The sequence below is a fragment of the Doryrhamphus excisus genome, chromosome 19 (assembly GCF_030265055.1).
Source record: "Doryrhamphus excisus isolate RoL2022-K1 chromosome 19, RoL_Dexc_1.0, whole genome shotgun sequence".
Classification (NCBI taxonomy): domain Eukaryota; kingdom Metazoa; phylum Chordata; class Actinopteri; order Syngnathiformes; family Syngnathidae; genus Doryrhamphus; species Doryrhamphus excisus.
Window position 1 is genome coordinate 11,203,512 of NC_080484.1, and position 26,580 is coordinate 11,230,091.

General features: G+C 42.6%; 4 protein-coding genes across 6 annotated transcripts in view; 1 reads left to right on the plus strand and 3 right to left on the minus strand.

Annotated features, from left to right (window-relative positions):
- Window positions 1–744: 744 nt before the first annotated feature.
- LOC131106775 (cathepsin B-like) lies at window positions 745–3,770 on the minus strand. Its single transcript, XM_058056170.1, has 9 exons — window positions 3,660–3,770; window positions 3,512–3,597; window positions 3,275–3,389; window positions 3,071–3,186; window positions 1,619–1,704; window positions 1,402–1,545; window positions 1,220–1,336; window positions 1,005–1,133; window positions 745–931 (listed from the first exon to the last, which is right to left on the minus strand). Exons 1-9 carry the CDS (start codon window positions 3,768–3,770, stop codon window positions 855–857), a joined length of 981 nt encoding a protein of 326 aa, XP_057912153.1. The 3' UTR covers window positions 745–854.
- A 788-nt stretch (window positions 3,771–4,558) lies between these two features.
- On the minus strand, window positions 4,559–9,766 carry fdft1 (farnesyl-diphosphate farnesyltransferase 1). 2 transcript variants are annotated; one of them, XM_058056168.1, is made up of 8 exons: window positions 9,562–9,766; window positions 8,428–8,525; window positions 7,716–7,899; window positions 7,043–7,171; window positions 6,750–6,941; window positions 6,473–6,649; window positions 5,784–5,936; window positions 4,562–5,537 (listed from the first exon to the last, which is right to left on the minus strand). In XM_058056168.1, the coding sequence occupies exons 1-8, from the start codon at window positions 9,658–9,660 to the stop codon at window positions 5,325–5,327; spliced, it is 1,245 nt and encodes a 414-aa protein (XP_057912151.1). In that variant the 5' UTR covers window positions 9,661–9,766; the 3' UTR covers window positions 4,562–5,324. The 2 variants fall into 2 exon arrangements, with proteins under 2 accessions (XP_057912150.1, XP_057912151.1); XM_058056167.1 differs by lacking the exon at window positions 9,562–9,766 and having other exon boundaries at window positions 4,559–5,537; window positions 8,428–9,548.
- LOC131106772 (nuclear receptor coactivator 7) overlaps window positions 8,417–26,580 on the plus strand; it is a 37,085-nt gene continuing 18,921 nt past the window's right edge. Inside the window, exons 1-2 of one of the 2 annotated variants that reach the window (XM_058056161.1) lie at window positions 8,417–8,826; window positions 9,193–9,307. The gene's annotated coding sequence lies outside the window, so the exon portion shown is untranslated. The remainder of the gene's footprint in view (window positions 8,827–9,192; window positions 9,308–26,580) is intronic. The other variant, XM_058056163.1, reaches the window with a different exon arrangement.
- gata4 (GATA binding protein 4) lies at window positions 10,507–17,136 on the minus strand. Its single transcript, XM_058056169.1, has 6 exons — window positions 16,467–17,136; window positions 14,227–14,393; window positions 14,012–14,137; window positions 13,798–13,879; window positions 12,675–12,841; window positions 10,507–12,585 (listed from the first exon to the last, which is right to left on the minus strand). Exons 1-6 carry the CDS (start codon window positions 16,972–16,974, stop codon window positions 12,460–12,462), a joined length of 1,176 nt encoding a protein of 391 aa, XP_057912152.1. The 5' UTR covers window positions 16,975–17,136; the 3' UTR covers window positions 10,507–12,459.

Here is a 26,580-nt window from a genome sequence, read left to right on the forward strand (position 1 = left end):
TGTGTACATTTGCAGTCTTTCTATGTTTTCCTAAATGGTAAATTAAAATGTAATCACCAGTTGCAACAGTATTGAAATTACTCATCTCGTGAAAGTCTGCCGCACGTGTCAAACTTAAGGTCCTGGGGCCAGATCTTGCCCGCCACATTATTTTAAGTGGCCTGCAAAAAAATGCACATTAATGTTTTCCTCCTAAATGTGGTTGTTTTTTTTTATTTGACAGGAGAATTGTATTCCATGCAGTTCTTTTAAACTTTAATATTATCCAGTGCTTCTGAAATAGGGGGGCGTGTTCCCGCTGAGGGGTCCTGAGAGGCAAGGAGAACATTCAATATTAGTGTAGATCTGCCAACATGTATGAATGCTCTCCATTGTGTTGCATTTCACTGGTTTTAGTTTACAGCACAGTCTGCATAGTACAGATAAATAAATAGATATGAGCTTCCATTGGGATGGGGGGCACATAAACAATAATTGAGAACCACTGATGATATGTGATGCAACAACTGAGGATATTCCAGGCATTTTTATTATCATAAATAGAATATACAATCATTACTATGCACGCATGTGTGAAAGCAGTTTTATTACTTTTGTGGTAATATAACCTGTAGCATCATTATTATATATGCCTTCCAGCATGTTTTGTGAACTTGACAACTTGCTCAGTCAGGGACACTAGTCAAATATGAAAGCAAACCAATGCATTGGCTTTAAACAGTGTGTAAGATTTGTGGTGTGTAATTTAAAATGCGATAATACAGTTTCAGCCCAGGCAATTTAAAAAAATGTGTAAACTACTAATGATAATGTGCAAAAGAATCCTAATTTCATGCTCTGAAATTCCCCCGAATCTAGTTGAGCGGGGTTCCTGCCACCACCTCTGATTCGATACCACATTCATCACTTCCACGCTTGATCTTGAAAAAACCTTTTAAAGAGGAAAATAAACATTATCTCAGACCATATCCTTCTGTTATTTCCATTTGATCATCTTCACATACCTTTGTCTCCCCAGTCACTGTTCCAGGAGTTGGCTGCCAGCCAGTAAGGTGTCCCATTCTCCTCCCCCCAGCCGAGAAGCTTGATGGCGTGACCACCCAGCATCTCCCCCTTCACATGCTGATACACACCTATAAGATACGGTACAGTGCATAATGTTAAGTCTTTTCCCTGCGTACATTTTTATTGGGCATTTGTTGCTGCCACACAAACCCACCAGACTTATACAGGGGGAAATCCGCATAGACGGTAAAAGCAGCCTCCACAGGTCCGCTTGTGTAAAGCTCCTTCATGATCTGCTCCTGTTCGGGAGAGATGCTATACGCCCGTCTTCCTGTGGTTGAAGACATGCATGGAGTTAACTTGGTATAAAATATTGTGCTGTGTTGAGCTCCATACCAAAGTGCTTGTCCTTGGGGTAGGATAGCGAGTACCCGTCAATGCACTGCTTCACACATTTGGGAGTCTCCTCCTCACCCTGACATGGAGGACGCGTTCCATTGACGTGATGCTCACATGGGGACAGGGAGTATGGACGGCAACCTGCATGCAGTCGCCATGAAGTCAAGACACAACTGAGTCTGACTTTCACTGCATGCGTCTGGGAGGAACTTACCCACTTTGGAGTTGTAGAGGCCGCCGGTCACGAGGCCCGACTTTACCCAGAAGTCCCAAGCAGCAGAGGGAAAGCCACCATAACAACTACAAACACAAGCGAGTGACATACCAAATAGATGCCCGGGTTCAACTATGGCAGTGGTTCTTAACTGGTTTGGCTGCGCCACCCTCTATCACCCCTCAATGACAACTGTTAACCCAAATTGTAGGAATCACATGTTTCATTCATTCATTCATTTTCTACCGCTTTTCCTCACGAGGGTCGCGGGGGTGCTGGAGCCTATCCCAGCTGTCTTGGGGCGAGAGGCGGGGTACACCCTGGACTGGTGGCCAGCCAATCACAGGACACATATAGACAAACAACCAGTCACACTCACATTCATACCTATGGACAATTTGGAGTTGCCAATTAACCTAGCATGTTTTTGGAATGTGGGAGGAAACCGGAGTACCCGGAGAAAACCCACGCATGCACAGGGAGAACATGCAAACTCCCCACAGTGATGGATGGGAGTGAGGGTGGAATTGAACCCTGGTCTCCTAGCTGTGAGGTCTGCGCGCTAACCACTTGACCGCCGTGCCGCCCACATGTTTCATATATCTTATATTTTTCAACTCAACATGAGCTGCAGCACCAGGGTTCAATTCCGCCCTCGGCCATCTCTGTGTGGAGTTTGCATGTTCTCCCCGTGCATGCGTGGGTTTTCTCCGGGTACTCCGGTTTCCTCCCACATTCCAAAAACATGCTAGGTTAATTGGCCACTCTAAATTGTCCACAGGTATGAATGTGAGTGTAAATGGTTGTTTGTCTATATGTCCCCTGTGATTGGCTGGGCGACCAGTCCAGGGTGTACCCCGCCTCTCGCCCGAAGACAGCTGGGATAGGCTCCATCACCCCCGCGACCCTTCTGAGGAAAAGCGGTAGAAAATGAATGAATGAATGAATGAGCTGCAGCGCTGAGATGCTGTCACTTTATGGCGCGCTCTTCTCTAGCTGATATCTGCAGCTGTGTGTCAGACGGACGCCATGTTCGACGTCCTTCCTCTCAAGCTTGACCGTCACCCAGAAGCATGGGATACATCTCGGGGTGACGTAGCCAGTGAATAGTGCAGACAAAAATGTGAGATGCATTTGCAGACATTAGGTAGTTATTATTTTTACCGACCCACCAGTTGAGAATCATTGAGCTACACTCGACTATAAAGATGTTTCCAACAAGCGGTATTGATGGTGTAATTCAGGACAAGGAGCCCAAATTAGACACGTATTAATTATGTAATGGTTCATCTAAGGCTCTTTAGTGCTCTCTGAATCTTAATTCTTTATATTTCAACAGCATAGCAAGGTTTTCCCAGAACAGTATCACATCTTATGGCTGCTCAATTTTGCCATGCTGTGCGTGACCCAATACTTTTGTCCACATTGTGCAAATGGACCTGTCACCCTCACCCCATCCCGCATTCATCACAGCAGGAGAGAAGATCTTCTGCTGAGATCTCCACAGAGATTTTCCCACCACTGTGTATGCACAGTCTGTCCGACATTGCCTCCGCTGCCCCAAAGGCCTGTCCCAAACAAAAACATGGTCGTACTAAATGTTTCATCGGGTAAAAAAAAGTGTTTTGTATGCTTGTTGTTTATTCTCTCCATTACCCAGCAGGACCCGCAGGAGCCCTGGTCTCGGATCTGCTTGATTGTGGGACACTTGGGCCACTGCTGGCGTGCGTCAAAACTGTCTGGAAGTCGGATGCCTTCTATATCGTGAACTCTGAACGTAAGAGGGAGAGAGAGGACAATGATGGAGCTTTGCAGATAAGAAGCACCTGCTGATAGTCAGCTGAGCATGTCATATGATCCCACACACAGATTTATAGATGTTTTTAAACTCACACTTTTGGTGCCTTGGCTGCATTCAGTATGGTACCACACAGCCCCTTCACGTAGCTGATGTCAACCTTTTCAAAGTTCTGCCCTGCCTGGAGCACATAGAGATTAGATGTAATCACCGTAGCAGATAGAATCACTCGAATATCCTCACCTTCCAGGTGCTGTTGGCCTTGTTGATAGCGTTTATCATGTCCTTGGAGAGAGGTGAAAGGTCAGCCCAGGTGACGGACACCGCGACAAAGAGGAGGGCGAGTGAACGCATCCTACAATGACACCGATGTTGTGTTTAATCACATTGTTTCATCAACAGGCAGCTCATCATTAGGTAGGTACTATGAACACAGCACATTTGTGTCCCACAAGACATTTTCTTCTGGAATGGTGGCCAGCCAATCACAGGGCACATATAGACAAACAACCATTCACACTCACATTCATACCTATGGACAATTTGGAGTCACCAATTAACCTAGCATGTTTTTGGAATGTGGGAGGAAACCGGAGTCCATGGAGAAAACCCACGCATGCACGGGGAGAACATGCAAACTCCACTCGGAGCTGTGAGGTCTGCATGCTAACCACTAAACTGCTATGCAGCTACTTGTAATAGCGATTATTTATATTATACAGTATATGAAGTGTATACAATTTTTAGGATGAATGCCATTACTTCTATTTCTATATTTCTTATTTGTGTTACTGTGTGATACAAAATAATATCTAGTATATGAATTATTTTTTTCTACAACATACAGTATGCCATGCATTGTCATATATTGTCTCTATTAAATACATTTAAGTAGCAAGTGTAGTATCCTCAACATTGACTTGTATTGAGGACTTTTATGTACAGTATCCAATTTAAAAAAAATACAGAAGTCTAAGATTAGATCAGAAAAATGTCAAACTGAATTGAATCAATAATCAGATAGATCAGAGGCTTACTTGTGTAGTGTCAGGCGACGCTTGGGCTTATCCGAGACAAAATACCAAAAAAAAAACAAATGCTCTGACTTTTGACTGCCATTTTTATAAGCTGCACGTCGCTGAGTCACATGCTGATTGTCATAAGTCACAGCACTAAAAGGTGTCATGCAACAAATCCAATTCTAAACCAAATACCCATAGTCCAATATACACGTACTATGTGGTCCACCAAAGTCATCCAGTGATGTTCGCAGTTGTAAAAAAAAAAAAAAACATCTTTATATCCTCTGACCATTTTATTTTCTCCAATGTATATTCATCATATAAATCTAATATTGACATCACATAGCAATGTTTGTATAGCTTTACCTTTGGTTCTGGGTTTCTGTCTTTCCCTTTACAAAAAAACTCAAACTCACCAAAGATCTATTAAGGACACTTGACTAGCAGCTTCAGAATACATGAAAGTACAAATACATTTGCACAGTGATTTTCCTCTTCTTATCACAATAAAAACCCCATGAGAATTCATCTCAAGGAGTACGAACAGACAGAGGTGGTGTTTTGTTAGCTTACAATGTGATTTGAGCAAAATACGATGAAAATCCATCAAAATGTTAATGAATTTTGGTTCACTGAGTGTGTGGGAGATATTTTCCCTTATATCACATCACTATTTACACATAATGGGAGAAAACGATAACAAATGAAGGAAGCCAAATGACCATAAACACCTAACAAGAGTCCATTCTATGCTGGTGATTTTACCCACAATGATTTCATATGCTAGTGCTTTTTTTGCTGCTGTGCTTCGACCATTCACAGGTCAAGTGGACCCCCACGACAGTGAAGGAGGTTTAATAAGTCTCTGTGGGGGAGGGGGGCCCATTTACTGTCCCTGCATGTCGCCCTGTGCCTGCGCCGCTGTGGCATTGAGGTACTGCCAGCTGACGGCGGCCAGCAGCATGGCGGCCGACAAATACATGGGCGACAGGTGGGGGCTCCTGATGGGGATGCTGGACTGCGACTTCTCTCTGATGACGGCCAGGATACGCAGGGTCTTCTCCCGTGACGGGTCAGTGAGGGAGACCTTGTGCAGAATCTGGAAAGGAAACGCCAGCAAGTTAGTTTTTAAGTTTTTTAAAACCCTCAGTATCCTTTATTTAACCAGGTAAAACTCTTTTGCAAGACAACAATACCTATTTTAAAATAGATAGAAATTCTCCTCAAGTAACTAGTTTTAATTTAAGCATGTATGTGCAGAGGTAAAACTGGAGGAGCTCAATAATACATTTGGAATGATGACATGATGACAGTGCATAGAAAGAAACGCAGAAAACATGGCCACCTCTTGGCTGTACTGGCTGATGATGTTCTGCACCGCTCGCATATTGGTGGCCTCCATCATGAGAGTCACAGCCTGTCCCTTTCGGATTTTTACCACTCCCTGGAACACCATGGGGTTGTTGTAGCATGTTGACAGTGTAGCTATTGCCATCACCTGGTCAACAAAGGAATTACATGTGGCAGAAATGAGAGTGCAGTCATAATTACTGTACGGTAATTAGAAACATACTCCATGTGCCCTGATAATTGGACTGAAGTTTCAGTAATAATCTACTATTAACTCTCCTCAACATAATGGGGCTGGGTTCATGTAATACAACATCTAGCCGCCAGAGGTAGACAAGGGCGCTCTTATAATTATTATTATTCATTTTCTACTGCTTTTTCACACTCACATTCATACCTATGGACACTTTGGAGTTGCCAATTAACTTAGCATGTTTTTGGAATGTGGGAGGAAACCGGAGTAGAACCGGAGAAAACCCACGCCTGCACGGGAGAACATACAAACTCCACACAGAGATGGCCGAGGGTGGAATTGAACCCTGGTCTCCTAGCTGTGAGGTCTGCGCGCTAACCACTCGACCGCTGTGCCACCCACATATAATTATATGCAGCATTATAACATGAGCAATGGATAAATTGGTATATTTAAACAGAAATAGTGATGGCGAGCAAAGTATGTCCTACCTGAGGAATAGCGCAGAAATTGAAGACGCTCTGGTTGCGCAGACGTGTCAGGTAGGCGATGACGTCTGGCACGTGGCGCAGAGCATCAGTGACCAGCAGGTTGAGACACGACAGCGCTGATTCCAGCTTCTCGGGCTGCGCCAAGTCCTCCAGTCGGCCTGCAAACTGGCTCCACGCCTTCCATATAAAAACACCATTTTATGAGGTGAGTGATGTTAAGGTTGCACTGGAAGTGAAGACACATGTTCTCCAAAAAGAAAAACACATGCATCCTCACCTCTCGTGGCCAGAAGGCACGTCCCTCCTGTGTGTCCTCCAGATAATCTCGAATGATGTTGGTCTTCTGGAGGAAGAGCCCCATGGAGTTTGCCAACTCTGTGTCCCAGCCCACCTCAGGGTCCTCAAGCTGTGACGCCGAGAACAAGCGAGAGAGGCCAATGCCCACAAGCCCTGCCACATAGTGGCAATACTGCACGGGTGGTTATCAAACACACACACACAGTCACACTGTGAGTATATTTACATAGAAATGTGAATGCTTTGTTAAAGAAACCCAAACACAAGGCCAACCTGGTCCCACTCCTTCATGGAGTCCACATTCTTCTCCAGGAATTCAGCCATTCCTGTTCCCATCCGGTGGCAGATGTCTGAGATAACCTCCCTGTATTCCTGAGCCAGGTTTCGGAATTCCAGTGATATCTGTTTGGCAAAGACACACAGATAGCTGTCACATTTATCACCAAATTCACCAGAATTATATTTGTCATTGAACAAAATGATTATTACTGTGGTTGTAGTTTGCAGTGATGTACAACATCACCGCAACACACTGGGAGCTGTTTTGAATATTTAGCATGTAGTCTAATACATAACCAAAATGTAACGAACAGTGCAAACAAGCACAATACTACCTAGGGAATTCCTACTGGGTTCAATTCCACCCTCGGCCATCTCTGTGTGGAGTTTGCATGTTCTCCCCATGCATGCGTGGGTTTTCTCCGGGTACTCCGGTTTCCTCCCACATTCCAAAAACATGCTAGGTTAATTGGCCACTCCGAATTGTCCATAGGTATGAATGTGAGTGTGAATGGTTGTTTGTCTATATGTGCCCTGTGATTGGCTGGCGACCAGTCCAGGGTGTACCCCGCCTCTCGCCCAAAGACAGCTGGGATAGGCTCCAGCACCCACCGCGACCCTCGTGAGGAAAAAGTAGTAGAAAATGAATGAATGAATTCCTACTGACCGTGGGGAAGTCTTCCAAAACCTTGCGGTCTTTCTCCCGGCTCTCACTGAAGCTCCAGGCGTCCTGGTACAGGTAGGTGTGGAAATCATTCAGCATGGGGACCTTCTTGTCCAGAGGGATGCTCATGTCGTCCTCCACTGTGTCCAGCGCCCGCAGCACCAGGTAGAAAATGCAAACGGCGTGTCTGAATGAGGGAGGAGAATATCAGGGGACAGGAATGTGACGTACAAAGTGGCAGAAAGAGCATTTCTTTGACTTTCTGACAAAGCACACTGGCCTTAAATTAAGACATAGTTGAAGACGACTCCCCTTCAGTGCGTAAGACACAGCGCTGTCATGTAGAGGCTCTTTGACCCATGTTTTTGCATTTCTTAAAATAGAGCACTCCTGTCACAGAGAATCTTTGGCTTGCATTTTTGCAGTAGGACCTTGCAAACAGCAGCACCTCCAGCCATATACATATTTGACTAATGTAAACATTTCCTGTGCTTCTGTATGACAATGCTATTTGGTGAACTAAGGGAGAGGCCCAACTCCCCCAGTCCTTAGCTTTCTAAAATTGTGTTCCCCCCCCCCCCCAAACAACTGACTTCATTAACCCTTACTTATTTGACAAATTTAACTTTGACAACAGTGGTCTGTATAGCTCTAATGGTGAACCGACGGGCGTGCAGACCCTGGAGACACACCCCTTGCTAGTTTGTGTACTCACCTTAGCTCCCCATCCAAGGCCTGAATGACAGCTGCAAAACTCCTGCTGGTTTGATTGAGGTACACATAACACGTCCTCAGACTCTCGCTCATGGACTCCTGACAGGACAGACAAAAGAAGGCCGTGTGTCGACTGAACCCCAAGGGTCTGAGGACGCTTGAGGGCCGGGCGGCCTCTTGCAGGCCCCGCTCTCCGAGCCTCCAGCCCGCCAGGAGGGAGCGAGGATGGGCGGGCGTTGAACCCCGCGGTGCTACCGAGAGAGAGCGCTTGAACACGGACAGAGAGATGGGACACTTGCAGCAGGTTCCGGCGGCCATGCGAGGACCTCGACGGCTGGGTTGGTTTTGGACTCGACGTTTCGACGCAGACGCACATGTAGAGGACGAGCAGCTGGGCGAGGTGAGCTTCAACCTTGGAGGGGGGGGGGGGGGGCGCTAAACTTTGTGCAGAGTGTGTGTCGCGTAGAGCCCCTCCTTCCTGCACAACTCAAAACAACTCCCATGCTAGGTTGCTAGTTGCTATTTGTTTACGGCTCCATGCTAATAGCTCACTTTGTTTACGGCTCCATGCTAATAGCTCACGTTGTACAAACCGTTTGTACAGTTATAGTTTTACTCGCTATTTTTATATGTTGTCTTGCATACTTTGACGCTTGCACTCATTGGTCAAATTACTACCCACATCGATCTAATACTACAGTTGTGTGAATATGTAAAATACTGCAAAAAGATAATTCTCATGCCTCTGTTTTGGATTGTGCCCCAGGTGTACCTAATGCGATGGCCAGTGTTTTCAAATGGGGACATCTAGTGGCAAATAGGTGTAATAGCAGATACCCGCACCTGCGTACAGTACGTCATCCACCGAAACGATGCAATATGTGAGTACGCTTCCACGAAATGTTACCAGTTGCAATTCATTATAATGTCATTCATTATCAATTGTGTAGTGGTTCCTATCCTGTTATGTTGGCGTCAACACGATGGGATTAGCAGTCAAACATGCGCATAGCATCTCTCTCTGGGCGTGTAATGTAACATAAGTAGATAGGTAGGTAGATAAGACAAAATAAGCATCCCCCTCATGTATTTTGCTTTTAGGTGGCATGTTATAGAATTGTGTCATTTTACTCACGTAATCCAATTTGGGCATGACGGCTCTGCAGCCTCCCATCTTAAACTTGAAGAGGTTGAAAATCTCTTCCGGGTGGCCCAGAGACTTTAGGACGTCCATGTTGCTGCAAAATCAGATCAGAATCGTAATCGTATGTACGCGGGGGTCTCCATTCGAGAAAAGATGCGGAAAGCTACTCTCCCTGCTAAGGCCAGATCGACCCACGCCTGTGATTGGTTGGCGTCGCATGGGTTCAGCGGACAGTGGCCAATGAGGGAGCAGAAAGACTGGTGTGATAGCCCGCCTACAGTTACCTTACTGGAGCTTGGCTTATGATTGGCTGTTTGGGTTGGGAGCCAGGAGGTAGCTGAAAGGTCGCTCAAGTGTAATCCTGCTTGGCTGCAAATACAATTAGTCTCACTTGTTAGCATATTGCTAGCTGTAAATGTAAAGTTTTACACATACAACTCTGTGATTGGTCCATTAATAAGAGGAATGCCCATTTCTGCCAGTCCAACTACAGATGCCATCCGATGTGAAATTTGTATTGTAAATATTACTTTTTGATTCCAGGTTGAAGTGGTGTAGAACTGGAAGTTCTTATAATGAGAGCTGTTTCTATATATTATTTATCAATTATTTAACCGCATGAGAGTGGCCAGATATTGTCACACAACCAATTAAATTAGAACAACTAACACTTATTCATAGTGCCGTGATTGTATAACTATGTTTTCATCTTTTTTGCAGCTTCAAGCTAACTGATGTTGATTTGCACATGTATTGTTTGTACAGTGCATTACAAATTATAGAACAGCCTGTCCATTGGACATCCACTTTACATTTGACACATGTACTTTCTAGCACACACCACAATTATAGACCTATATGTTACTCAGACTTGTGCATAATTATCTTTTGTGAAGGCAGAAATGGTAAATAGAACAACTTGAATCAAGTGTGTGGTCACCTTCCCTTTTATTAAATGCAAATGCCGACATTTGTACACATACACCATGCATTTGCTTGGTGTCACATTGTGCACTCGGTTAAGAGCCACAGCGGCACCAAAGAGAAAGTATCAGGTAGTGTCATGTTAGTGCATCTCAATGCAATATAGCACAAAAGGTGAATTACACAATTATACTGGAGTGGAGAGCCTTTACATGTAAATAAAGTTGCAGCCTAGGTAATGAAACATAGCACAATATACCACATTTACAAACAAAATACTGTACAGTCATGGCACACCCGCCCTAAAATGAAGGTTAAACATGGTAATTAGAACAGAACGTCACTATGGGTTGCACCTTTACAAATAAATACTAACAGGGATTTATGTGGCTAGTGAGGAGGGCGGCTACTTAAATAATAATAATTCATGTCATGGTCAAATTTTGAAATGTCGATGCATATTTGTTGAATGGTAACTTCTGGTACATTTTTTTGAATAGATATTAAGACATTTTTGTTATTCACTATTATTTTTCCTCTTATTGGACAATTTTCAGGCAACTGAAAAAACCCTTTTAACCTCTACAATAAACGAGAACACTGAGTCTAAAACTGTGGCAGGAGAACCGTGCTAGAGGTACTCAAGAACATTTGAGTATTCCGCCGTACTCCACTATGAACGTAAAACTTTGGATATGCATGTACATATTGAAAAGGTGTATGAAACATTGTGGATATGAGAGTTTTTATCAAAATGTATGTAGCTTCTTTCAGCTAGGATAGGCTCCAGCATACCCGCGCGACCCTAATGAGCATAAGTGGTATAGTAAATGGATAGATGGATAACACAGTGTCTTAAAGTTTTTGGTCCACTTTCTTGTGCCATTTCCTTCAAAAATTATTTGGACTTCATGCTATATCCATAAACATGGCATACAATGAGAATTATACAGACATCCCTCGTTTATCACGGTTAATTGGTTCCAGGCTCAACCGCAATAAGTGAATTGATAATTAAATATTCATTAATCTAATATTTTTGTAGTTAATGCATTGAAAACCTGTTTGACTTTCTAAATGCAGGTTTTAACATTGTTAGAGCCCTGTAGACATGAAATAACACCCCTACAGTCACCTTTACACTCCTATTATTCTTTGTTTATATCATACAGTAAGAGTCGCGAGCATAGCAAGTTACCAAGCTAACTTGTTAGCCTCTCCAATTTACTACTTATTCTAAACTTAGTGTGGTGGAGAAGACCTTGGCATGTCGGCTCGGCTCTGCTAGCTCAGTAGCCAGTCTCCATGCAGTGTGAAAGGTAACATAAGCTAACGTCATGTCTCATAATATTAGTGATGCCTATTATACTACATATAACTTGTCTTATATATTTTTTTACTAATAACAGGCCTTAGTCAACAACAAAACTGATCATTTAGAATTATTTCTTTCAAAAAACACCATAGATATTCAAACCGTGATAGAGCGAGGGACGACTGTAATGCTGTATTTTGTTATTTTAGTGTAAAGTGTATTTTTCTCCCAACCAACCCTTTAGTGATTAAAACCACAAAGTTCATTTTCAAGCCATGTAGTGGGTTTTCATTTTCAGTCTAAATGCCTGAGAGGACAGGTTCAAGTTTAACGTTATTGTGGGTGCAGTTTACAGTTCTGCCAGCAGAGGGCTCTACTTGCTTGCAGCATCCATATCACTTGTTTGCATTGCGCAACACATTGGCCGCTGACGTTATCAATTTTAAGAGCAGACGCTGTGTCAATACTGAGTGTATATTGAACTCTGACCTGTTTTGGTGTCACATATTCAACGTAAATCGACTGTCAGGTATTTAAGTCAAGTAGAGCAGGTGGTCCTCCATAGTGGGAGTGATACAACCTGGCTTTTCATAGTCAGTCTTTTCTGCTCTTTGATTTGTCTCCATCCTGCCGTGAGGATCTGCTGCGTTCTAAGCCAGGATGAGGTTGTTCCACGGCTCGGCTTTTGAGCCCGACGACGCGCCGTGCCCCCCCGGGGACATCTTGAGAGCAAGAGCCCCACCTGGAGATGCCATGTAGGCTGGCAGAGCTGAAACCTGTAGTCCCACACATAGACAAAACAAACATGATCAGGTATTGATGGCAGGTCAGTAGATGAAAATGTGGACGTGTCAAGCAATCCTACCTGTGTGTGCACACCGCTGTGTGTGTACAAACTGGGCGTCTCTGGTTCTGTCTTAATCTGCCGGGCCTCCTCAGACATAGAGGAGGTGCTGGAGGAGGAGGAGGTGATGGAGGCCCTGGGAGTGCTGCTTGTTGGTGTCACTGAAGCTCCCTCGGTGCCTGGACCACCTGCGGGGAACCACAATAATGTTAGCACATAAACACACAGCAGGAGGCTGAAATAGCTGTGTAACAGGGGTCGCATATATATATATATATACTAGGGATGTCCGATACTGGCTTTTGATTGGGGGAAAAAATTTACACCGACGTTGACCGATATCACATTTTTATGCTGATATCGTGTCAATATTTATTTGTACCGATAATTATCGAACATAACTTTATATACATATATACACAGTATATATTAGGGATGTCCAATATCAGCATAAAAATGTGATATCAGTCGATATCGGGATCAGATTTTTTCCTAATCATAAAAACCGATATTAAAAAAAATGCTGAATACAACACATATATGTTCATTGCACCATTGGAGATATGTCATGTTACACATATCGATGTCGGAATCGGCTGATATCAGCGTCGGAAGAGTTGTGAGTTGGGCAATATCGGCATATCAGACATCCGTAATATATACCCCCCAAAAAGTTATGTTGTAATAATAATAATGTATTTATTTGGGCTTTTTTTATAGTGCAAAACCTTAACCCTGGGAAATGATTGTAGCACATTACAGTATTATATAAATAAGTACAATAAAATGTATTTGTAATTCCTATTTATACCCATTTAGTGCAATATTAAACCCAGAAGATTATTGTGGTATGTTACACTAGCCATCATTATTATGTTATCATCATTTGTAATAATAATTGTATTTTTTTATACAATGTCAACCTTTTATTATAGGCAGTATTTTAACCACAGAAAATTATTGAAGCACTTTTGACTATTAAAAAATGTACTCATAATTAAATTTCTAATTTCTAAATAAAAATACATTTTTAAAATAGTATAATAGATTTTAATAATCGAGTTTCATGATGTCCATTTCAACTTAGTTGAAACCAAATGTGCTTCTTTGGCCTGTAAAGGCTGTTTGGCATTTCAAAGCTAACCAGTTTGAGTCTTGCTCAGGTTCTTAGGTTTGCGCTTGCGGGTCTGGATTCCCTCTTTTTTCATAGCCAGGGGTCGCGGGACCTGTCAAGAACACAGCATGGATGTTTTAAACAGGTAAAAAAAAAACAAAATGTTATAAAGATAATATTTCTCAGTTTTGATTGATGTTCCAATGGCAAAAATGCACGTTTCTTTAAGCTGTTGTTCCTTTACCCCGTGGAGCTTCATGTAGAGTCCACAGGCGTTGCAAACGGGCTCGCCCTCTGCGTTTCGTCGCCACAGGGTGGTGGTGGTGGTGTGACAGTTGGTGCAGGACAGGCCGACCCTCCTGGAGGCCGACTGGGGGTTGAGAGGTGGGTACAACACACAGCACACGTCGGATTGATATGAGACACAAAAGGAAAACATCCCTCGTCTTTTACACCCACCAGTCGTCTCTGGGGCTTGATGAGGGGTCTGTTGATGCCGTTCATCTTATGGTAGAGTCCGCAGGCGTTGCAAAGGTAGTGGCCCGTGCCGTCTCGCCTCCACAGCGGTGTGGACATGGCACCACAGTTGACACATTCTCGACCCTCTGCAAAGTCGTCAAATATATCTGAAAGGAGAACAACTATGAATTTGTTTGTTTTTATTAGATGAAAGTATTCTATTCCTTTAATTCAGGGGTGTTCAAAGTACAGTGCAGGCACAATTAGGGCTAAAAAAACAGCAAAAATTGGAGGAAAAATTAAGCAGAAATACAAAATGTTGATGCTAACAACATTTTCCTTTAAAAAATAGCTATATAACTGCTTAGCATATTGGATTGGTTTTAGCCAATGAAAAATATTAACATCAGCATCATTCAGTTTTTGAGTATGTTGCCCTCGGTGGAAAAATGTGGACACCCCAGGCCTCAAACGCTACCTTCACTGTGACTGATACCACCGCACACAGTGCCGACACGTGGCATCTGTACAGCTGAAGTTTACAGTGGAGTTCAAAGAGAAGGTGATGCCGTATGCAGCACACAGCATTATTTACATTATTTAGCACCTTTTTGTCATTTTAATTGTAAATTAATTGACTAGCTGACAAAAAAAAGTGATCCGAAACATCCGGAAAAACTCTGCGACGAGTCAAAGAGGCTATTGTTCTGTAAGAATAATTCATTTCACTTCCAGAAGAAGAAAAATTGGAGTTTGGACCTTCCGCCCTTGCCTGTGTGGTGGATGTGTGCACCAGCAGGAGGTGCAGGCCCTGCTCCAGGCCTTGCTCCTTATCTGCTCGCAGGTCCCCAGCAGATAAAGACAGCGCCGCAAATAGAGCTCCATCACACCGAGACAAATAGAGACTCGCAGTCTCGCTCACTTTTCCCTCACAGATAACATGACGTCTCACCCCTGCAGCCCGCAATCTCCCCTATAAGAACCACTTAGTTTGGCCCTCCTTAGCATGCCGTACTTTATGTTGAACATATCCAATCTATCAGAATGAATGACGCGCATCCTATTTGATGAAACAACACCGCCGACTGTTCATCTTCTTCAGATGTATAGCAAGATTTGATCCAAGGCTGAGAACAAAACAAAAGAACATATAACCTTGAGGCCGGAAGTTCGGAAGCCAACACATCAACACAAGACAATACACTTGTTGCACTAACAATTGTTATTTTTGTCCTTATCAGGATTTAAAACACCCAAGGACAAAGGAATCATGGAAAATATCATTCAAATAGGAAACAATTTCACAAAAAAAAAATAACGTAGATCATACAATAACTAAATGGAGTCATGTTTAGGTTGGTTGTCAATGTCATTCAGTGAAGGGGCCGCTTTAAGGAGTCATGGAGTGTGACTGAAATCGTTAGATCAGAGGTCAGATTGGATCAATTCTCTTATCACGCTAACAGTTACATCTCTTTCTCTTTTTTTTTTCCTTCATCAAGGGCAACATTTCAATAAATCACCGTGGTTATATAACACATATTTTACATCAAGTCATTACTTTATAGGACATGTAATAGGATTAAAGAGTCACACTCATGAAGCAACAAAGCCTGTATGACTTCAATGGAACTATTTTATATCTGCTAAATTATTATTATAAATATTTTTTGATGAGTCTAACGTTGTTTTGATTACATGAGGTTCATTACGCTATGAAATTTATTTTTAAGGAAATGATTTTATCAATGAAAGTAAACATTGATAGAGTTTCCATGTAATCCTGATTGAACGATGCAGAAAATGATTTTTATATTCAATACACTAAAACAGTAAAAACACAAAATTAAAAGCATTATATGTAGTATATTGGATTCTTGTATACTATAATTCTGTATAATCATAGGGCCTGTACATAATCGAAGCAAATATATTTATTATTTTATTTATTTATTCTTAAAATGTGTTCACAGGAAATGGGTTACTTTCTTCGTTATTTAAACGTAAATTACAAATCAATCGGTTCATTAGTATCTGTTATTTTCAGTATTTAATTTCCATGTTATTTGTGAATAATATTTTATCCCTAAGTAATGTTTTAGTTGCTCTGCAGTGTAATTTAATGTAGTGACTACTTCGTTTTGTCACATCGTATTTTTAAAATAAAAAAATAATGCTTGATATTTATATATTGAATAGTTAATTCCGTTATTTATTGAAAAATAATAAGTCTTCCTCACCTATGTTTGGGTGGCGTGTTGCGCCTGTTGGACCTCCGCTCTGCAGGCCGTGCAACACCGGGCTGTCAAAGGGTGACGCCGACCACGTTCCCCCCACGTTGGGGCTCATGTAGGCCGGGTAGGGGCTGTGGTATGACCCACCGAGACCCCGGGCGCTATAGTGCTCTCTTCCATTCGCAGAGATGCCGAGTGGGCTGCTGTAGGAGGCCGCCGCCGCCGCCTGCTCCCTCGCGGGTGGGCTTGTGGAGAAGCTGAAACGCGGAGAAACCGGGGAGTGGTTGTACGACGACACCGACTCGGCGCCGGGTTGAGCCCAGGCAGAGTGACTCGAGGCCGGCGTGCTCGTCTGTGACGCCCCGGGCGTCTGGAGGTAGGGCAGGGTGGGGATCATCGGGGTGACGACCCGGGTGGTGGGTACATAGACCGGGGATGTACCCGAGGAGTTGTGCAGGAAGCCGGCCTCGTAGGACGGGTGTCCGTGGTTGGTGGTCATGATGCCCTGGTACATATCCACTCCTGGAAGATGCACATCCGTCTCAGGGTGGAAGGAATCAAAAATGTAGATGCACTTATGGGTCGAATGACTTAACAAAGTAGATAAAAAAAACTTCTTTAATACGAGTACATCTCTAAAATAGGAGCTGCTGCTGTCTGGTCCACCACAGCGATTTAATCTTATCAAATTAAGAATGAAGCGAAGGGGGAGAGAAAAAGAGGAGGAGTGAAAGACCTACCTCGATCAACATCTCTCTTTCTCTCTCTCTCTCTCAAAATAAATTCACATAAACCTACTCCACATTATAATATACATTTTTTAAAACAAATTAAATTTTTTTTATTGTACTGTTGTTTAAAGGACTTTTGTGAAGTTTGTTTTTTCTGTGAAATTTTTAATTTTTTCTTACAATTTCACACCTAAATGTACAGAATAATCCATCATGTATTATTTTGAACACACAACAATTACTACCTTATATCTCATGTTACATTATGCCAACAATTGAACAAAACAAAATAGTATAATATTCTATTTTAATCTTGATTTAGGTGTTTCTGACACGTATCTATCCAAAAAAGACGACACTTGCAGCAGCAGGTCAAGGCAAATAGTGCAATATTGCCTCACTGGAAATGGGGAACTGCCATCAATGTGTAACTGCATGCTGATAAGAGCTGCTGGCTAATAATATTAAGGTGTGTTCACATGCTGCAGCCTGAAAAATATCCTTTAAGACCAGTGCTTGTTTTGCTGCCAATAAGGATCATGGATAATATCTTAGCACCATGCCAAATCTCCTTTTTTTCCCATCTCACAGTGACCTGCAGAAAAAGGGTGAAAGGTGTATGAAAATACTCCCGCAAAACTATAGCGATTGTTTTTTTTTTTTTTGTTATTGTACAGTACTGTGTGTGTTTGTACATGCCAGGGTGTATCACTGACACAGGCCAGACTCTGTGTGTGTGTGTGTGTGTGTGTGTGTGTGTGTGTGTACACAAATCTTGCTGCCACTGTATGACTGAGAAAGTGTCGGATGAGTGATTTGATAGAGATGCCGTTATGTGTTGTATGACACTAGCATCTTCATCCCACCCATTCTACTTCCTAAAAACCAAATCCCTTCAATATATGTAGTATATTATACACTTTAACTTGGAAGTGCATGAATGTTATTGATACCTATCTCCGAGTAGTAATATTGTGGCTTTGTTGTCATGGTTACCTCAATAGCAGGAACTGGAAATGAACGAGCCAGCTCCTTTTCCACAGTCCCGTGCATTCCAAACAGCATTGCTGATTAGAAACTGGGAAATACGAAAGATATGCAGTATGTTTCTCAAGTGCAAAATGGTCATCTGTAAAAAGCAGGTAGTTTAGTATTGTAAATAAGGTAAGGCACTCTACAGATACACATAAAAAAGTTGATCAAATTAGATAAAAAGACATATTTCAACACAATTTTTACTGTTATACAAGGTAAATAGAAATACAAGCATCTGTCGTTCATTGGTTTCAAAGTACGATTCACTATTATTAAACCAGTAATCACTTTTATTCATTCATTTTCTACCGCTTTTCCTCACAAGGGTCGCGGGGGTGCTGGAGCCTATCTCAGCTGTCTTCCGGCAAGAGGCGGGGTACACCCTGGCCAGCCAATCACAGGGCACAAATAGAGAAGCAACCATTCCCACTCACATTCATACCTATGGACAATTTGGAGTCACCAATTAACCTAGCATGTTTTTGGAATGTGGGAGGAAACTGGAGTACCCGGAGAAAACCCACGCATTCACGGGGAGAACATGCAAACTCCACTGGCCAGTGGTGGAATCGAACCCTGGTCTCCTCGCTGTGAGGTCTGTGTGCTAACCACTCATTATTCTTTGTTTACATAACAGGGCCATAACAGCCTCTCCAATTTACTTATTCTAAACATAAACTTAACACGGAATGGGGGAGAAAGACAAACTAAAAATGTACCACTTCCACATGGAATGAGAGGAGAACCTTTTTTTTGTCTCAGGTTCAGTAGCCAGTCTCCATGCAGTATGAAAGACAGTGTAATCTAACATCATGTCTCCTAACATTATTGACACCATAGTGACCACAATAACCAGTACAAAACAACCCACCCTAAAGTGTGAGGATGTGAGCCTTTTAACTTGATGTTCCAATTTCTTTTTTGGTCACTAGGTGTCAGTTACAAATGTTACATTGATGGGACGATATTACAGCAGAAAATATTACAGCACAGGAAGGAAGTGGAACATCAATATTGCTAATGTGTGAGTTGTTTATGTCTTAAATGTCTTATTTTCTCTTATTATGCCTACTATGTGTTAGAATAACCTTGTAAAGGTGACTATAGGGGTGTTATCTCATGTCTAAAAGGCTTTAAAAACCGTATTTAGGATGTCGTAAACAGGTTTTCTAATGTTTTAAGTATGACTTTATAAATAAGGACTTTATGGAAATTTGCTTATCACGGACGGGTCTGGAACCAATTAACCGCTATAAATGAGGGATTATTGTATACTCACAATGGATGTTTTGATATCAGAGCTGTCATTTTTCAATAGTTTAGTTTGAACTGCAAATGGTATAATGTTGAGTTAAATATCTGCAATTATCTGATTTTTTTTTTGTGTGTGTATGTCACTGGGCAAGCTCAGTTCTGTCCATAATTAATGAACTGTTAGTGACAACATTTGGGGTCAAGGTAGTTGTTGGGGCTAAGCGTCCAGGAAATGTAAGGCACCAGGAAAAGTGTCCCCATCCTGGCTGGACCAGAGACTCAATCATGTTGGGGTCACTGACTGACACACACACACACACACACACACACACACACACACACACATAGTGAGCCGATGGTAGACTCCTGGCTCCAGGAAGAAGACATCATTGCAAGAAAGGACACAGAGACACAAACCGTCTCACGTCTTCATGAACTAACACATTTGGTGACATAAGTCTTTTTTTTAACCTTTCATCTTATTTTCTCCATCTGCTGAGCTCACCTGTTTTGCTGGCCTTATCTGATGAGATTGATCATCAGCACGCCGCTCTGGTGATAATGATGAAACAGTGCTAATCAATATTAACTCACTGTGTGTCAAACACTCATAAAGACCTCATGTTTCCATGTGACACAGCACGAAGGCACATAGACATATTTTTTTAATGAATTGAAATGTGCACAAAGACTAAAAGCACAACATATAACAAACTATAATATTATACAATCTGTATGACTGCTTGGCTCAGATTTGGCTTATGCATTTCAATTTTTCCCATGTTTACATTTTTATTATTCATTTTTTCATTGAAGTGTAATGTATTTTTTTTGCATGTTATTCTCAGTGAATATTCCCATGTTATGCTTTTGGATGAAGTGTTAAATTTGAGCAGTGAAGGTCACAGAGTCACCCGGCTCTCTCAACGAATAGCCGCACAACCGTCCAGCGTGAGTGTGTTTTGGGAGGAATAATTAACTCCTCAGTTGCAGCGGGTTCTCATATCGTGTTGGGCTCAAGTGGCCGACTGTTTGAAGAGCAGGGCAAACACGTCTTGGTGATACTCAATTACACGGGATAAGGATTAATTGATCTTGGCATGCAGATGCACAAAGTTCTGGTGTCTTGTGCATGCCAGGCCACTAGTTGGCGATGGGATTCTGTCAAATAAAGGATCTTTGACCAGTGTTTTTGCGCTAGCAGAATGATCCTGTCATGGAGAGGATTTTTGACTAGCAAATTTGCAGTAGTTCCTTAAAAACAGCAGAGTGAGTCTGTCAAATACAGGATCTTTGACTAGTGTTTTTCCCAATAAGTCCTTAAAAACAGCACTCCTCCTGTCATATGGATAAACTTTGTCTCACATTTTTGCAGTCGGTCTTTGAAAGTAGCAGTGATTCTGTCAAATAAAGGATCTTTGACCAGTGTTTTTGCACTAGGTCTTTAAAAACAGCAGTGATTCTGTCAAATAAAGGATCTTTGATCAGTGTATCTGCACTAGGTCTCTAAAAACAGCAGTGATTCTGTCAAATAAAGGATCTTTGACGAGTGTTTTTTGCACTCGGTCTCTAAAAACAGCAGTGACTCTGTCAAATAAAGGATCTTTGACCCGTGTTTTTGTACCAGGTCCTCAAAAACAGCAGTGATTCTGTCATGGAGAACCCCCTTAAAAACTTTAAGATGATGGTTCTTTTATATAGAGGATCTTTGAGTAACTCAAAATAGCAGAGTGGTCTTGTCATACAGAGGATGATTTTGAGGTTTTATGATGATACTAGCCATTTGGCATGAAAGTAAAAATGTGAAAGTAAAGCAGAGCCTTGCATTAACATATTTTAGAATAATAGTCAGAAGAGAATTGTGGCCCTCCTATCCTTAGAAACTCAGCTTTGAACTTGGAACTTACCTGGCTTGCGTCCTGTTTGGTTGGTGTTTATTGTGCGATGCTCAACTGTGTTCATACTTGCTGGTGTATTTTTAGCATTTAAAGACGCATGCAGGGATCCCAGGTCCTCTCCTGTTGATAAGCAGTGACCAAAGTTCGCTCGCAAGCCTGAAGAACAAACGGGGAACATGCACACACACACACACACACACACACTAATGCAGCGCCAGTGTTTAACAGACTAACACATGAGGCTTAGCTGTAGTGTGATGTGGCGGTCCGACGGAAAGCCGCTTGTTTGCACGCAGAGGAGCAACCCAAGGGTAACACTCGGGGTTAGGTAAAGGTGAGATGACATCATCACAACAATGGGTGAAGGTGTCTGTGGAGAGGTCACGCAGGGTTCACCAGGTAGGGTTAAAGAGCGGGCCAAGATGGCCAACTCCAAATAGACGATAGCAGTGTCTCGGTTTTCGTTAGTAATTTATTCATTTTCTACCACTTATCCTCACGAGCGTCGCAGGGTGCTGGAGCCTATCCCAGCTGTCTTTGTGCGAGAGGCGGGGTACACCCTGGACTGGTGGCCAGCCAATCACAGGGCACATATAGACAAACAACCATTCACACTCACATTCATACCTATGGACAATTTGGAGTCGCTAATTAACCTAGCATGTTTTTGGAATGTGGGAGGAAATTGGAGTACCCAGAGAAAAACCACGCATGCACAGGGAGAACATGCAAAACCAACACAGAGATGTCCGCGAGTGGGATTAAACTCGGGTCTCCTAGCTGTGAGGCCTGCACACTAACCACTCGGTCGCCGTGCAGCCGTTAGTAATTCATTGAGACATAAAACGAAATGTACAAAATAACTGAGCATTTTCATAGGAAATCCAATGACAACCAAAAAAACATTTTATAGTAACTTCCTGTACTGCTTTTCTTTCCTTGGCCCCATGGTTGGTTATTTAGCGGTCAATGAATGCACAGATTCACCATAGATTTGCAATATTCTACAATAACCAAACCAGTGTATGAAAACAGGCAACATTTTGGCAAAAGTCTTGCAGGAACTGGGGTGTAGGAAACCCGAGGTGTCGTACACCCAGTGGGAAATGGTGGGAGACAGAGCGAGGGCATGTCATGGAGGAGCACAGTGAAGATGCCAGCAGACAGGAGGAGCACTGGAAAACAAAAGAGGCTCCACTCTCGGCCTCCTCTTATCTGTCTGAGGGTCTTATCCACCCCTGGCTCTGTTAGTGTAACCCCCCCCAATTCTCTCTCTCCCTCCTTCCCTCCCTTTTCTCCTTCCACCTCATTCCTCCAACCCAAATGCCCCCCCCCCCTTCCATCCCCTCCACTACCGTTATCAGCACAGGGCTGACGTCAGAGGGCCCGCTAGTGCTGTGGGCCGGAGACGGAGGCTGATAGCGTGGCGGAGGATGCCTCCGCACAGGCTGTGGGAACCGTGGACCCAGCCCACCTTGACACCGTAGTGGCCCCTGCACATCCATGACGTGCACTTGCACACGTGCACAGCACCGATCAGGTTATAGTCGTTACGTCATAAATGTATAACATCCCCATCAGCAGTGTAGTGCATCAATGGTGACTTACCCCCAGTTTCATCCCGTGAGCCGAGTTCTGGTCACATGTTGCTTCTCAAAACAGTATACTTTCAAAAGAGTAATTGATTTAGCATCACAAAACCCAAAGAAATCTAAATCCCTCTGGTCTCCGTTTGTATCATTTGTTGTGTATGTGTTCCACTGTGTTTACGATTGTGGTTGAAAACCGCTGCGATGCTAACGCTCTCGCGTCGCAACATAGCAGACATAATAAGAGTAAGACATAGAGATATACTCCTGCTTGTGTGTGTCACAATAAATGTGTTCCCTAGGGGGACCTTAGTGGAAGGCGGACAGGAAGTGAGGCTGGAGGTTCAGAGTTGAGTTTTGTCTTGTCAAGGCTTGTGTACACACCATGCACACTGTTGCCTGTGTTATTATTATTATTATTAAATATTATTATTCATTCATTCATTTTCTACAGCTTATCCTCACAGGCGGTGCTGGAGCCTATCCCAGCTGTCTTCGGGCGAGAGGCGGGGTACACCCTGGACTGGTCGCCAGCCAATCACAGGGCACATATAGACAAACAACCATTCACACTCACATTCATACCTATGGACAATTTGGAGTCGCTAATTAACCTAGCATGTTTTTGGAATGTGGGAGGAAACCGGAGTACCCGGAGAAAATGCACGCATGCACGGGGAGAACATGCAAACTCTACACAGAGATGGCCGAGGGTGGAATCGAACCCTGGTCTCCTAGCTGTGAGGTCTACGCGATAACCACTCGATACCGTGCAGCCCCTATTATTATTATTATTAAATATTATTATTATGTTCCTGTTGTGAGATCATTTAAACTGATGCTTGTCTCACCAAACAATTACTGACACCTAGTGGCCATTTGAATGCTACTTCTGCCTTGTATTTGTATTTTAGTTCATTCAATTAGTTTTTTTCAACATTTTTATGCTTGAAACCTGTGTGTGAACTGATGCCACAGCTTTTCCACTCATCATGAGTCTATCTGTAAACAATATACATGAAGTTTAAGAGTTCACGGTGTCACAGAATTCATGCATCTTCGAGGGAAACTCCCACAAGATGCTGATAAAAAGACACGTATGAGATATTATTAAGCGAAAGTCGGCTTTCACACGTCATTGAAGGCGATTATAAAGCCCGGGATCAGTCTTTGCGGCACTTGCTGGCTGATTTGTCTCCACAGAGGAGAGCAGATAGCGATGATGTCAGGGTGGACTACGGCCTCTACAGGGGCGGCAGTCGAGGTATCCATCCTCATTTCCTGTACCCAGTCACCGTTATTCTGTCCCTGGGCAAGACACTTACCCACTTAACCTCCAGTGCTGCCCTGACTGGTCGGAGAGGCCACGGCGGCTGTGCCTACAGATATAGATTACCACCATGATTCATTTCATTGTGAAGGACTTATTGTGTCATTCATTACTATTACAGCGTTGGACGGTGTTTTCGTGTTTGTGATGGGTCATCGGGTGCAAGTTTGATCCGAGAGGGCCGCGGCAGATGAAGTTTCACATCATTAGTTGCAGGTGCAGCGCTCCCAAAGAGTGCAAACACCACCACCCCCCCGCCGACTCCCACAGCCCATGTCATCTAAACCCTGTTAATTATCATCTCAATGTGGCTTTATGCTTCCATTCAGACATTTCGTTTGGCCCTTTGACACACGTACAGTAGAGGACAGGACCGGGCCCGGGAGTCAGAGCCGCCATCAATCCGTCACACATTTATTTCCACTTTTTCCCCGCTGATGTTTTCGGACATGGATCTCTCGGATGGGGAGTGGAGACACACTTATCAGTGGCTTGTCCCCGATAAGACGGAGAAGATTTGTAACGGTTTGTGTGTGTGTGTGTTGACTATTGCTCTTTCTCGCTCTGACCTCTTCTGGCTCTAGCAAGTGGGAGGGTGGCCTTGACAGACTGGCGAGGAGGTTCTGAGACGTAGAGTAAGAATGAGGCGGAAAAAGAAAGAAAGAGAGCGTTGTTTGGGGCGCTCACTCCCTAAAAAGTGCAGCCTGCGTCCTTGGGTGTGAAGATGTGCAAGAATAATGAGCGAGGACAGGCTATAAAATAGCATGGAGGTGCAGGTTTGCATCCCGTTCATTCATACTGGATATGCTGACTAAACAATCGGCTTCCTCTATGTAATCTTTCACATATTCCAGTGTTGCATCTCGTTGATAACACACCACACACACACAGGGACTGTACAGCCACGCAACAATACCTCAGACCTCATTAGTCTTCTTAATTGGTCCACAACTGTTGTGGTGGTCTGGCCAAATGCCCGGTTTAAGTAAACCCACTCAGTGGAAGAAGGAAACACTGTGCAGGCCGACCAGCAGATCACAGAGTGCAGCTTCGTTTCTGGTAGACTAAACCACCTGAGGAGGAGCCACGGGGTTTTTCTTTGGGATGAAACACGCTTGCAAAAATGTCCCAGCGGTCCTTCGTCTGTGCATGGGACTGCCTTTATTTGGGTCACACTGAAAATACAATATATATAACATTACAGGTATTTTCTACAAGAACATAGGATAATGTCATACTTTTATAATAAAAAAATCTTGGTTTTAAAAGATTTACATTTTTAAAAAGCATTTTCAACAAGAAAAAAGTTCAAAAAGAAAAAAGTCAGACTTCTCAGAGGGAAAAAAAAAAAAAAAATTCAAGAATAGAGTTGTATTATTATGTGTGAAAAAAGTGCAATTTTACATGAATTATGTCATAATATTACAAGCATTTTCTCCTTCTTTTATGTGAAAATAAATACAAATATTACAAGAATAAAGTTCTTAAATTATATGGGAAAAGAGCTCTAATTTTGCAAGAACAAAGTCATACTTTTTATGTGAACAAAATAGAAATTTTACAAGAATAAAGTTATAATATTATATGGAAAAAAGCTCTAATTTTGCAAGAATTAACTCTAAGCTTTTATTACAAAAAATAATTTTAGGGAAAAAGCTCTAATTTTACAAGAATAAAGTCATACTTTTTATGTGAAAAAAAAACAATTTAACAAGAATAAAGTTAAAATATATGGAAAAAAGCTCTAATTTTACAAGAATTACAGTGAAGAAAATAAGTATTTGAACACCCTGCTATTTTGCTATTTCTCCCACTTAGAAATCATGGAGGGGTCTGAAATTTTCATCGTAGGTGCATGTCCACTGTGAGAGAGATAAACTAAAAAGAAAAATCCAGAAATCACAATGCATGATTTTTTAACAATTTATTTGTGTGATACAGCTGCAAATAAGTATTTGAACACCTGTGTATCATCTAGAATTCTGACCCTGAAAGACCTGTTAGTCTGCCCATTAGAAGTCCACCTGCACTCCATGTATCATCCTGAATCAGATGCACCTGTTTGAGGTCGTTAGCTGCATAAAGACACCTGTCCACCCCATACAATCAGTAAGACTTTAACTTGTAACATGGCGAAGACCAAAGAGCTGTCCAAAGACACCAGAGACAAAATTGTACACCTCCACAAGGCTGGAAAGGGCTACGGAGCAATTACCAAGCAGCTTGGTGAAAAAAGGTCCACTGTTGGAGCTATCATTAGAAAATGGAAGAAGCTAAACATGA

What these genes read in the sequence shown, in the direction of transcription:
- LOC131106775 (XM_058056170.1), bottom strand. Translation starts at nt 3,770, where the DNA reads ATGCGTTCACTCGCCCTCCTCTTTGTCGCGGTGTCCGTCACCTGGGCT. An exon ending in AGGCCAACAGCACCTGGAAG is followed by an intron (nt 3,598 to 3,659) that starts GTGAGGATATTC and finishes TATGTGCTCCAG; the next exon opens with GCAGGGCAGAACTTTGAAAA. An exon ending in CCCCAAGGACAAGCACTTTG is followed by an intron (nt 1,337 to 1,401) that starts GTATGGAGCTCA and finishes CTTCAACCACAG; the next exon opens with GAAGACGGGCGTATAGCATC.
- fdft1 (XM_058056167.1), bottom strand. Translation starts at nt 8,744, where the DNA reads ATGGCCGCCGGAACCTGCTGCAAGTGTCCCATCTCTCTGTCCGTGTTC. An exon ending in CCATGAAGGAGTGGGACCAG is followed by an intron (nt 6,942 to 7,042) that starts GTTGGCCTTGTG and finishes CCACCCGTGCAG; the next exon opens with TATTGCCACTATGTGGCAGG. An exon ending in GTGCCTTCTGGCCACGAGAG is followed by an intron (nt 6,650 to 6,749) that starts GTGAGGATGCAT and finishes TTTATATGGAAG; the next exon opens with GCGTGGAGCCAGTTTGCAGG.
- gata4 (XM_058056169.1), bottom strand. Translation starts at nt 16,974, where the DNA reads ATGTACCAGGGCATCATGACCACCAACCACGGACACCCGTCCTACGAG. An exon ending in TCAAGCCCCAGAGACGACTG is followed by an intron (nt 14,138 to 14,226) that starts GTGGGTGTAAAA and finishes CTCAACCCCCAG; the next exon opens with TCGGCCTCCAGGAGGGTCGG. An exon ending in TCTACATGAAGCTCCACGGG is followed by an intron (nt 13,880 to 14,011) that starts GTAAAGGAACAA and finishes TGTTCTTGACAG; the next exon opens with GTCCCGCGACCCCTGGCTAT.